The sequence below is a fragment of the Mastacembelus armatus genome, chromosome 24, assembly GCF_900324485.2.
Source record: "Mastacembelus armatus chromosome 24, fMasArm1.2, whole genome shotgun sequence".
NCBI lineage: Eukaryota > Metazoa > Chordata > Actinopteri > Synbranchiformes > Mastacembelidae > Mastacembelus > Mastacembelus armatus.
In genome coordinates, this window is record NC_046656.1 from 19059058 (window position 1) to 19072449 (window position 13392).

Genomic DNA, 13392 nt, shown 5'->3' on the forward strand with positions numbered 1-13392 from the left:
AGTGCATTTATTTCTGTTTCACGTGCTGGGGCTGCACACATATAAAACAATTATATCAGAACGGACAGATGTGGACGCTAACAATGGCCATAATTCAACCAAATAAAATGTTTTAGCCTGCAATAAATCATAAGTCATGCAGTAGTTATGGATTATTTAAGTATGTTTTGTTCCCGTATTAAAAAGTGCTACCAATTTCCTTTTACAAGTAGCCAAATCTATTGTAAATCAATAGGGGATTATATAGATACAGAGGGTTAGGATCGCTGTAATGGCAGCTTGCTGTGGAGTGTAGGGAGGTCAACAGTCCACATCAACAAACATGCTTCTTCATGGAGACATTTCACCTATTTTATTGGAAAATCTTCAAAGTAAACAAAAATGGCACAGCAGTATACAAATCTCAAAATGCATATAGCGAGTAGAAATACTGCAGTTCTCTCTGTGTAAATTACTTCTTTCCTGCTAGAAAATTATTGTGATAAACAGGCAGGTGCTGGTTGATATACACACACACACACACACGTGTTTCCTTTTTTAAAGAGAATCAACTAGGTGACATTTGAAAGTCAAAGCCCAATAAATATGTGAGTGTGTGTTGATGCTAGTTATGGTGAGCAACATGCCAGTCTTGGATACACATGACGGGAAACGCTGTCTTTTTACAGGAGCTTATACATAGAACGCTCGTTTGATGTTTTTATATAAATGAATATAGTGAAGACACAGCTAAATGATAATACATTTCATATCAATATTAGTGGAATTTCCAGACATGAAGAGAAACAACTATAAATAATTTTCATCCACAGTTATGTGTTGAATATTCTTGACTCCAAATAGAAGGTGAAAAACACCGATAGGGGCATGATTTAAACTAAAAGAAGCAGTGAACAATATTATTTTTGGGGGGGCTCGAGGAATCAGAGTTGTCATTGAAATGTTTATTGTCTGAGAGAAACCTGGAGCAGTGAAGAGAGCTTTGGGTTGTCAGGCCAAGCTGGGCTGTGCAGGGCAGAGTCAGACCAGGCCAAGCAGAACCATCCTTTCTTTTCAGGCTTGTCTGACTTTGGAAGGGGTGTAGTTCTTATCCACAGACTCCTCCTGAAGAAACATGTGCAGGCATCGTTCATTCTGGGCTAGAGGGTGACCGGCCACTCTGAAACACACAGGAGGTACAAAGGCTTAATGAAAGAGTACCTTTGGAGTAAATGAGCACTGGACTAACTTTAAGGTGAGACACCATGAACTGTAAAAATAAAAAAAGTTCAGGAATTATTCGCAACGTGCTGCGAGCGAGGCGAGATTAATGCCCAACAACCACCTCAAATGTTGCATGTTTCAATTCTACAGCACATTGCAAATACACAGAACTGAACAATACAAGGCGTTGATGTTTTTAAGTTTTTAAATTTGTGTCTGTTTAATAAAACTAATGCATGTAAAACCTGAAACTCTTCTATATCACTCAGAAAAACAGAAATGGTCTGTAAAGAGAATTTTTGGGACATTTATTCAAAAGCTAACAGCGTCGCTACATGCTACGTCCCATTTCCACATTGTTTACCGCATGCTCTCTATGCTAATCTCTGTAATGCATGGTTTTACGGATTATATACAAGAAATCAACATAACTGATACCAGCAGGAAATGATAACATACAGTACTGCACCGTCAGATGTCAGTCAGACATTCTTAGCTGGTCTTTTGACTGTTTTCACCAACATACAGTTTTAGTTGTCTCCATTTCCTTTGTGTAAAGCATTGTGGGAGAATATTGGGTTTATATGTACCATGACCTACACTTCCCAGCTCTCATATCATTACCCATCTACACCATCACAAACTGCTAAATGAAATAAATGTGCTTTTATCATCACCATGTTACATTCTGTCACTTTAACTGAGTTAACAGAACAACATTCAGAAGTGCAGTGTGGACTTGATGCCGCAGACCTTAAATGAAACGGAGATGTCTCCAGCTCCACTGGTGAGGATTCAGTTTCATGGCATTCATCCTAACTACTGGAGTACAATGACACCCTGAAATCACAGCTTTGAGCAATTTCTGTAAAAAGTCAGTATACAGTTAACACATTTTTAATAGTAACTGTGCAAAACAACTTAACTGCATTATCACTGATGATCTATATACACACTGACTTAGAACAACTGTACATATCACTTATGGTCATAGCCTCAGCACAGCCTATGTACATTTGCAACATAATTACCGTGCATTACATGCAAATGTTGCACACACCGGTTTATGGACGTGGACGTGTGGTTTTGGTCTCAACACTATTACTTTGCTGTAACAGTAATATTTTTTTCTCCTCCAGTCACAGAGAGACGTGTCAAAACTCAGGGAAGGGAAGGGCCCATCAACTGAGAATAAAGACGTATGACAGGTTTCAGTGAGATGCTTCAACAACCAGTAAATAGGCAAAATGACATGCCTCTTCCAACTTTCTGACAATGCAACTCCACTACATGAGTCTAGAGCAGCAGGTTGGAGGTAATTCTGCCCAAAGGACATCGGTTAAGGTAAACATGAGGTTTTAAAGACGCTTTCTTGTACATTTTCCTCTGAAATATCTGTCTCATATACGGCAGTATGATTTACTGAAATTCTACTCTGCAGTTCCCGCTCATTACAGCTGTGCATTATTATATCTAGACATACTGTCTGTCAGGGAGTGTGTTGTCCCTTAGTACAGTCACTCTGACATCAGGCTTCCCTTAATGTCCCTTCATGACGCAAAGTAGCTCAACAAAAACAAGGCAGTGCACCTGAGACCAGAAAGCATTTCATTTTTAAACAGTAAATATCTCAGAACAGATTATTCAAAGTATGCACGCATCTTAACCTCTGAAGGGAAATATCTGAGACAAATTACATTGCCTGGAATGGGCATTCACAGGTCAAATACCAAAGCAATCACTGGAAAGATCAAGCTTGTACTCAATAAACCTTGTTTAATAGGTTTTGGAAATGTTGACATTGAGGACAAGGTGCAGCAGAAACATGTAAAAATCTCGAGGCCTCGGTTGCTTTCGGAACTGGGGATGCAAGTTCTTCTCTTTTACCTGAAGCATGAATTATGTTTGACTAGGCTAATCACAACCTGATGGTTATCTCTTCTCCACCTTCTCACTTGTTTCACAGCAACAATCGTGTTTACCATTCCAAAAGATTTCCTCTTCACAATGCTCTCAATCACAGATTAAACAATGCTGCCAGCCACGGCAGCCAGTATTAAGTCTGAACAATGATATGATCAACAGCGGTGTTTCATTCACAGGAAGCAAGGGGGGAAAAATCTTAATTACCAACACATTCTCATCTTCTTTAAAAACATATTTATGGATTTTAATTTTCTCAACTGTCTTTCCACACTTAATATTCCTACAGGAAACATTAATGCATTTGCACATGAAACAAAGATAATGGCCAAGTCTGCAATCAAAGCAAATAATTACAATCACACTGTAACTTTTATTGTTCTGCAGCAGAAAATGAGGACATGCAGGATCAAAAATAAGCAGAGGTGCACACACCATCCCATAGAACCATGCGCTGTAATTTCAGCTGCAATTATCATAAATTACACATCAACAATAAAACAAATGTGGGAAAAATTATGTTGTGGGGGTGCGCACTTGAGTCCTCGTTGGCTGTTCTTGTCCTTTGCGAGGCAATTATAAAAGAGAATTAAGGAGGATAGTGAGAAAAAGACCTGCCTGTCTCCACAGGTTCAGTCTGTTAACAATATGAAGAGAAGTGAAAAAGTTGAATCTACTTATTCCACAAAGTGTTTCATTGTTCTTGAGAGTTAAAATAACACCCCACTACAGCAGAGCTGCAAATGACTGCAACTACAAAGAAGGAAAAACTGTAAAGAACAAATTGTTTTAACCTTAAGGCAAAGTTGTCGAAGAACAGAGAAAGAAAGAAAAATGTGGAAAGACTTACTTGTTGAGAAACTGCTCCAGACCCTGTCTACGCTCCTCAATGAAGGAGTCGTCAAATATCCCATCATCCCCTCGAAACGGAAGTTGCCGGAAAAGAGCTTTTCCCGGGAGAGGAGGGACGACCACCTAGGATAAAAGAGCAACCACAGAAAATACAGAAAAAGAAATAATCAGGGCGCCTGTACCATGTGACCAGGCCAAAACGCTTGTACATGCATTTCTGAGGATGAAAACCAGACAACTTATGGGCTGCAGCGCGGCAAAAGACATACATGTCTGCCTTAACAAGCTGGAAAGGTTCAAAAGATCAACAACTTTACTCCCTGATACAAAACAGACAGATGTGTTTAATGCTGTATGCTGATTTGATAACCAAGCACTCCAGAGCTTTTGTGCTGAGTTCACCTCAAAGGCTCACCTTGCTCTCCCTCTCCAGCTCTGCTCTGAGCCACTCGAAGTCGCTGTACCGCCGCCGTACAGAAGACTCCTTCAGTTTGAAGATGGGTAAGTTGGTCTGTGAACACACATACACACAGGTGGCAAACTGTTGCAGGTGTCACTTCTGAGAGTTGCCTCAATTTACTGAGGAATTTTTGTGTAAACCACTGTGGCTGTTACACAAAGAATTTTGTTTTAGCAAAGGTATCAGGTATATGAGAATGACAAAATGTAAAGCTGAGAAAGGTGAATTCAATCAACATTTCTGCAAAGTAATATAATATGTGGGTACAAACACTATTGCACATTTTTATAACAATTAATCTGGATATATACATCATTTAGACGCCTGTCACTATTATAATAAACCTCCAGTCACTTGCGTTGTCTGAACACCAGTAAGCCTATGAAAACTTTAGGCCTTTAACTCGACAGTGTTAACTGGAACTAACACCGTTGCTATGGTTACATGGAGATTAACGCACCTTAATAAAAGATATAAAACCGCAATCAAAGTTTGGCCTGTTAACATTTTCATAGATATCCCCGAAAATGATTGATGACTACAAACAAAGTCATGAGCTGTACTTTCTGTGGCAATTGTATAAATAGCAGAACATCATCACTCGAACGTCGTAGGGAGAGACGTGCCAATTTGAAGAACAAGGTAGTGTGAAAGGTTTTATTGTACAGGCTTGAGGTATAGCCTTGTGTTATCTACTCTGACTTTATTAAAAGAGAAGGAGAAAAATAAAAAATTAAAAAAAACAAAGACTCCTTCAAACTGAACCAAAATGAAAAGAAACATTGAAACTGGCCTCCAGGCAAAAAAAAAAAAAAATTAAAAAGTTCACTTGTGTTTTGCTCACCAAGGTCTACCGCACCCAGAATGTTTTTGGTATGTTCGTGTACACCAATGCACAGATGTGTGCATAATTGTAAGCTGCTGTTGACAAGCACTTGAGAGTGAATTTCATATTAAAAAGGGGAGATGTTCCGACATTGACAGAGAACATTGAAGCAAACAGCACATAACAGCACAATGCCAAACCTCTTCACTAGTCCTGACAGCACATGGCCATCCCACGACAATGTACAAACAAGGAGAGAGTGAATGAGCATTTCATTGGCAGGCCAGACTCACAGAAGGTCAGAATTCATAGAAGGCAGAATCACAAGAGCAAAGCAATTGAGAAAGAAGGTGCAGCCTGAATACAGTGTGATTAGCAGACTGATCGATGAACAGGCGACTGTGACTGTGTGCAGAGAGTTAACTAGAAGGCTGAGTAAATGGCCAAGCAAAAAAAAAAAAAAAAAAAAAAGAAAGAAAGAAAAAAGAAAGAAAGAAAGAACGGGGTGTACACAGTCATAAAGGAAAAACTGGAGAGGTTGGGAGATTCATCTGGTCTGTGCAAGACTAATTGAGGAGGAGGGAGAGCAGGAGTGGTCTTTTCACACTCATGGTTTCTCCCTTTCAGTCTTTTCCCCCTTGCTCTGTAATAATAAGTCAGATTTTCTGCCCTTGAGACTCTTCGTTGATGTTTCAATGGAAAAAACGGATATTTGTTTTCTTTCCTCACTGCTCATTCGTCTTCCCAGTCGTCAAAATGACAGATCCCAGGTTTAGTGTGAAAGTCTTGTTTGATTTTTAATAATGACAAGCAGAGCTACACACAACAACGTGACTAACATCGACACTTAAACATAAAACAAAAGACGATATACAATACAGTCAGTGGCTCTATTTGGCATATCTGTAAACTATAATGCAAACCAACACAACAGCTTAGCCTTACCTTTTACCTTGAATGACACTGTCATCCATTTAATTATATGTTTAATGTTTAGATGCACTGCATCGAGAGGTGTTTCTAATGTTTTGCCCGCTCCATTTACAGGCAGGAGGGTAAGAATATTAGAAACACATTTCAATAAAACAGTCCAGCACAACCTAAGTAACAGACATTTACCTGAATTAACACCTTCCATCAGAAACTGACGATTAGACTCTTTATAAAGGTAGATTATGTGACGGACTGAATCAGACTGTACCTAATAAAATTAAGAGTGGATTTTATATTTACTTGAGCTGAGATGCAATGACTGTTTAAGAAGAATAAGAGTTTAATAGTTGTAAGAGTTTAATCAAAGTTTAATAGCTAAACTCCAAATTGTATACTTTCATATTTTTTAAGTCAAAAGAAGCAAATGAAACAGTGTGTGAATAAAGGGAGGAATATATTTCACCAGCTAATTCTGCTGTGCATTTCTGCCAGCGAGTTTTGTCTTCAGTAATTTGTCTGAACTTTTTTATGTAACTACACAATCTGTGTGTGTCTGTGACAACAAAAGATGTGTATGCGTTTATATCAGCGGGAAACCACCATTACAGCAGACAGTTTTTAAATAAAACCTATGATGTAAGGTGATTTTCTTGTTCCTTACATTCTGCACTTGTGATTCAAGCACCAATAGTTCTGTTCATTTTTTCTTTGGGTGGGATAAACCTAAGTTCAGAATCTCTGTCTAAACTTCAGTGTTAGCTGTAACATTAAAGCTGTTTTGTTCTCTCACCAAAACCACTGCTTTGCAGCCCCTTTCAGAACAAACAAACCATTTAGTCTCCAGTTCTTTCTGACCCTTGCACAGGCTTAAAACACAGACACCAGCCAGACTTCGATATGTAAAAATGATTTGAAATATTAGTGACCACAACAGCTGTTTCTAAAAAGGTCACACTGACTGTGGTTAAGGCCTAAATGCCAGTGAAATAACATGGTTAAAATGACAGTTGCAATAATAGAGGCATTTCCTTACTCTGGTTACAATCAAATGGGTGCCTGTAGACTCACTAAGTCTCTGCCACGCCCTCTCTCGCTAGGTTTTTATGTGACTCACCAGCCCTGAAATCTTCCCTTTCCCACTTATTCCAAGCTTCCAGGTGAAGTCGTCAATGAGCTCCTCACTCCTCCTCTTTCTCAGGTCACAGAAGAAGTGGATTATCTTAGCTTTATTGCCGCAGCGCTCTGGCATTAACTTCACTCTCCTCTCACCGTGGTGTGTCCCTGCTGCGTCATGTTACCTCACAGCGTGGAGCTCCACAAAGTTAATCCCCACCACAACAGATCACAGTTACAGGTAATCTGCCACCGCCGTGACTCTAATCCCATCATGTGCACACACAAAATACTTAACCACGCGCAAGCGCACACTGACAGACATGCATGCACAGGTGTTAAGTATAAAGATTTGACCAGTGGCACAGTTAACAATGTAAATGTAGTAGCCCAAAGCATTCAAGCTTGTTTGTACACACACAGTCGAACCCGGACGACTCCTCTCCAGACAATGAGGTTAGCGGTGAGAGTGTAAGGGAAGAAAGTCACCTGGCCTTTCAGTCCTCTCACCTTCTCAAACCCTGTGATTAAGAGATTGCCCTTGCAGGACAAGGGGAGGAACGAAAACGACAAAACTGAAAAATGAGAGGTCTCACTCACTCACACTCTCACTCATACACACACACAGAAAGAGGCGGTGCGTGAGAGCTCTACGAGTCAAAGATCAGGTTTCCCTGGCCTCTGTTCTCTTCACGGCTGGTTAGAGGTTAGGGCCCAGGAGTCTCAACTTACTGGCCCCTGCAGTGATTGGGACATGGGACCAGCCCACACCCAGTAGGGTGTTAGCATTTCATGAATTGTCCAGAAAGGTACACACTTTACCTCCCTTGCTTTTAAAAGGACAGGACAAAAAAAACAAAAAAAAAAACAACAAAAGGCAGGTAAAAGAAAGTTAGAAGACAGGACAAAAATAAAATCTTTTTTTTGAAACTCTGCAAAAGCCAAATAAACAAAAATGAGAAATTTGTGGTTATATAAAAATCAGAAGTAAAAGCGTGAATGTTGTATCTTTTAAAAAAAACAAAAAAAAAAAAAAAAAAAACAGGAGCATAAAGCTAGATGTACTTCTTTCAGAGCAGACCTAGCTTCAATTTCCATTATGAGTGCACAAGATGCAATCTACGCTCCATAGGAAGAGCATGTGATTCATAATGTGTGGGACACAATACTTCAGGCTCATTGAAAATGGGTTGAAAAGAGGCAGAACCCTTAAAAACAGGGAGATAGATAAAGAGGGAGAGAGGGGACAAAGATCACTCATCTCCTGAGAGAATAGTTCAAGGCCACCATGCATTAGCTTTTAGCAGGATGGATTAAGTCAAGTTTGAAAGTGCGCATCCTAAACCTCCCCCATGCCCCCTTCATACCCCTCCCATATACTCCCCTTTCAGAATAATAGCATTAAAAATGGCAACATAATGCCATCTCATTGCATCATATTCCAAAATGGGAAAAAAAAGACAGGGAACAAAAGCGTTAGGGCTATGGGTCTTTTGCTCTCGCCTCTCCATGTACTCTCTCACTCGTTCCCTTGCTAGCCGGCCCCTGCGGCCTGACAGCCTACCCTCTCTCCGACTCGCCTAGCTGGCAAAAAGCTGCTTTGTTGCCATAGTATCAACTCCCACTTTTGATACTGTCATTTCAAGTAGGATATGGTAGCCTTGATACAATATGTTCCCTATTTCCATTAAAATAGTTGTCGAAGAGGATGCTGTAGACTTTGGATTACACTTGACTGTGCCTGACAAGCGCCCCCGCCCCCCCCTCTCACACACGCACACACACACACGCACACACACGCATATGCACACACACGCACTCCCCATCTCTCCCCATTTTATTAATGACCAAAGGCCCCCGCCCCAATGCCCAAATGGAAAAGAGAAAGAAAAAGAAAGGGAGAAGCTATGGGAGAAGGGAAGAGGAGGGGTATAAGACTGAGTGAGAGTGAGAGACAGAGCTATAAGAGGCCTTTTATGTACTCCTATCCATAAACAAAGTGAGATCCCAAAGTTCGCTCCCCTGAATGTGCTCTCTGGATGAGATGGGAACCAACTACAGACAAGAAATTTTGATAATACCCAACACCCCCCTCCCTTAAACACACACCACAACTCCAACCCCCCCTGTTTGCAGAGGTCCAAACAAATACACTATGCTGCTTCAGGGCATCCTCTCACACCAGGAACACCCAAAAGAAAAACCATTAAGGTGATATGAAGAGACCATTAGGAACATGGAAGCATGTCCAGAAGCAGGGAAAAAAAAAAAAAACAAAACTTACAAACATCCTGTGGCCTATTAGCTATTTCTGAAGCTACACTTAAACTGAAGGGATTTAGATGAGAACAGAAATCCATTGTTTCAACACAAAATGAGATTCCCACTTCCTTTCAGTATGAACTTCACTTCCGCTTAAAAAAAAAAAAAAGCTGACTGAAAGTAGTACATTAATCCCATAACCTGCCTCAAAGCCACTGCGAACAGCTTCTTTTATGACAATCAAATCTTTATACAGTGCATTTCACCACTAACTTTATGAACACAGACAACAGCAGTAAGGTATATAATGCATAAGCCGACATTCATTTAGACAGACTCATATAAAATAAGGCCTTTCTCTGGTGTTTACACAATATTGTAAACCATAAACACATATCACGGTGTCTTCCATAACCACACTATGGACTAAGAAACTGACTGCACACAGCTGGGACAGAAATGGGATAAGTGGGCAATGAGATGAAGGCTGGTAAAGGGGTGGCCTTCTGCCCTCCCATGGGTGGGGGGGTAAGGATGTGGAGTAAACGCTCCAGCTCCCCCACACTCCGGCCTGCTTCATTCTTCTCCTCTCTCAATGAGGGGATTAGCAATACTCTCTCAGTGCAGCCACAAGGGCACTCTCGATTTCGGGTGGATACCGGGACAGCAGTGAGAACAGGAGACAAGACAGTGAGTTATGAACAGAAACTGTAAAGCATAATTAGATAATAAAATTAAAGTACTTCTACGTATCATGAGCAAGATGGAAACAAAAAAGTAAAGCAAATGCTATGCATTCCAGGCCCAGGCATTGTGGCTAACACTCTTAACATGCCAGAGATGGAGTGAAATGCTTCTAAAGAAAGCTCAAGAAAGGAGAAGCAGAGAAGCAAAGCAAAGTTGACACCACGTTTGTTGAGAAGTGAGGGATGCGCCGCTTCTTCTGTGGTCTTATGCAAAACAGGGTCACACAGGGCTATGAGGTGCACAATAATGCTGATTACACGCGTATGCTAATTATTACACGCTAATCAAGTACAGTAGCCTTATATTCAACGCTAATGCCTGGAGACGGCTTCTCTTCCCTCAACCCATTTCTTTAAGGTAAAGGGAAACTATAAATACTTGAGGATTGCTAACCAATCTAAATACTGCAGTCCACTAACTACAGGGGTGTCAGTCAACTGAAATGACAATTTAGAGATAAGAGCCTAGTGATGATGAGTCTAGTGACTGTCTGACAATTTCAGACTCCCAATACAGCCTACACATTAACAAATACAACAGAATCCTTAATTTTTATCTCAAGTTATGCTAAATCGCATGTGGTGATAGACATAATGAAGGATAAATGTGACAGACATTTCTACAGTTTTGAAAAGAACACTGTTATAAAAACAATAATACAAACTTCACCTCCAGTCTTATTGTCTTGTCTACATATTAAAGACTTTTGTACTTTATCCATCAGTAACTGAGCACATCAACAATGTCTTAATTTAAATCTGTAAATTCATTATTGGTCTTAAAAACACCAACTGCAAAAAAGTCTCAGGGCCTCTAAACTGCTTATGCCAGAGCTTTTGATCATATTACATGGTCTTCATCAGCAACACTGAGTTTGCAGAGTTGTCACTGAACTGTTAATGCCCAAATCTTCCATTGTTCTCGACACCTCTAGGATTTCTCGTCCTTTAGGCTTCACACAAAAGATCTGAACATCTATAATAAAAGGACAACTGACCAAACTCACCTACTAATGAAGCCCATGTGATATGGTTATTTAGTAATTGCTGTGTGTTATTTCACTGACGTACAGTAGGCCAACAGCACTGAACAAATGTGGTCTAAAGTTGTTTTTTTTTGCTGACTGGACCTTTGCTGACTGGACCTTTGCTGACTGGACCTTTGCTGACTGGACCTTTGCTGACTGGACCATGGATTTGCAGTCATTTCTGTTACAGAGAAAAATACAGGATACAGGATCTGAGTTTTGCAATACCTTGCACTGTGTAACTGTTATTGATTGCTCAATAATGCCACATATCTGGACAGAATAAACTAATAGTCTAATGTATCACATAATATAAGCACTTAGATAACAATCCTAAAAATATTTAGACCAACAACCAACTAGTTTATGATTAGATGACCCAAACCTCTCAGAAGAAAGGCTTTTTTCCCTCCTATACCACTTCTTTAGCAGAGCAGGAGGAAGGAAATGTGTCATGGGGGGTAGGCAAGACCAGAAATGCCCTGGGAGCACATATCCTGTCTACAGTTCCAGAGAAGCTGACTTGCTCAGTTAAGTTCCCTTTCACCCTGGTAATGGATAAACTCCTATAATCTGCAGGCAGCCTTCAGGGTAAAAAAAACAAAACAGGCATGGCTGCAAATGCTCTTCACAACCATCTAGGGCTTGTAAAAAAAGCAGACGCAGAAAGTGAAATTTAGTATTATTTCGTTTAAGCAGCCAACATCACGTCAAGCCCATGGACACTGTAAAGGCCATCGGCAGAAGATGTTTCAAACCAACAAAGCCAACACGTCCAACTTGGCAAAGCATCTCGCCGACAGATCTCCTGACTTGTATAAATAAAATGTTGTATTTAAAGAGTGACAGGGTAACGATTAGCGAATGTAACATTGGCTATTTCTGACAGGAAACATTTCTTAGACTTTGATGTGGAAATGAAGAGCAACTGTTAACCTACCAATATGACTCTTTTCACCTTGTCCACAGACAGCACTGACACTGTCAAAATACTTTTTCTTTGTTTTGTGTTTATTAAAGTACATGTTCTATCAGCTATAAACCCTCTAGCTTTTCCTAGTGGTGTGGTTTTTGCTGTGGTATCGGTTCAGTATTGGTATCGAGACACTGAGTTAGGTAAAGGGTGGTTCCCAATCTGAACTGCCCAGGGTTTCAGTTTTTGGAGGGCTTTTCTGATCACCGCTTACAACTCCAAAGTTTGTGTAGACATTGCTCTTATGTTATCAGTTGCACCTGAGGCTAATGTAAACAAATTAGCTTCTCCAGCAACACGGTTGACGTTAAAGTAAATATCAGGGGGCTCACTGTACTTGTTAATTTGCTGTCGAACACTCTAAATGGCTTATTAAACAACATCCAGACAAATAACTTTCAGTGGCAAACGTTGACTCTTTAGTTTGATGTCAGTTAGCTTAACTGCTGTTAGCTAGGTTTTGACGCATGTTGCTAGCCTGCTAGCTTTGCACTGGCGAACTCGTTTCACAAACAGCGTCTTGCTTTTCTTAGACAGTCATTCTCAAGTTTAAATACAGACTCCGTGGGAATATTCCCGTCTTTTAAACCCGAGGCCACACTGATATAAACCACAGCAAAGACGACAGCTAGCTTAGACAGCTAGCTTCAAAGCTAACACCATTAGCAAGCTCACCTTCAGCCTGATTTCATACGTGGTATATCTGCTCCTGCCGACCCCGACCGTCTCTGGGTTGCTCACATCAATTTCTAGAAAATTACTTGGGGGTCCATAGGCGTCATTTAGGTTCTGAGGCTTAGTGAAGAGCCTTCTTGTGTCTGCTATGGTGGTATCAGCCATTTCTCCCCTGTTCTTCTAGCAGCTCGGAAAGGCGTTAAGTTAGCCAGCATGCAAATATGTACACTCGGCTTCAAAATAAAACATATATGGCAACTTTTGTATCCGAGCAATAAAAACCATGGTTAAAATGTATATATTCATTTTAGGAGAAAGTCCATTTTAAACGAGAACATCCAGTTCAATGTTTAATTTTCCACCAAACTTGTCATTCATTCTCATAATAGTCTAATAGT

At 40.3% G+C, this 13392-nt stretch overlaps 1 protein-coding gene across 1 annotated transcript; it reads right to left on the reverse strand.

The window, feature by feature from the left end:
- Positions 1-333: 333 nt before the first annotated feature.
- snx3 (sorting nexin 3) lies at positions 334-13194 on the reverse strand. The gene is made up of 4 exons (XM_026319040.1): positions 12995-13194; positions 4394-4489; positions 3977-4101; positions 334-1159 (listed from the first exon to the last, which is right to left on the reverse strand). Exons 1-4 carry the CDS (start codon positions 13157-13159, stop codon positions 1054-1056), a joined length of 492 nt encoding a protein of 163 aa, XP_026174825.1. The 5' UTR covers positions 13160-13194; the 3' UTR covers positions 334-1053.
- Positions 13195-13392: the final 198 nt, after the last annotated feature.

Bases quoted from the DNA above. Each gene is read 5' to 3' on its own strand.
- snx3 (XM_026319040.1), bottom strand. From the start codon at position 13,159: ATGGCTGATACCACCATAGCAGACACAAGAAGGCTCTTCACTAAGCCT. The intron at 4,490-12,994 runs GTGAGCTTGCTA...GTGTGTTCACAG, and splicing joins CGTATGAAATCAGGCTGAAG to ACCAACTTACCCATCTTCAA. The intron at 1,160-3,976 runs GTAAGTCTTTCC...TGTGTGTTTCAG, and splicing joins CTGGAGCAGTTTCTCAACAA to AGTGGCCGGTCACCCTCTAG.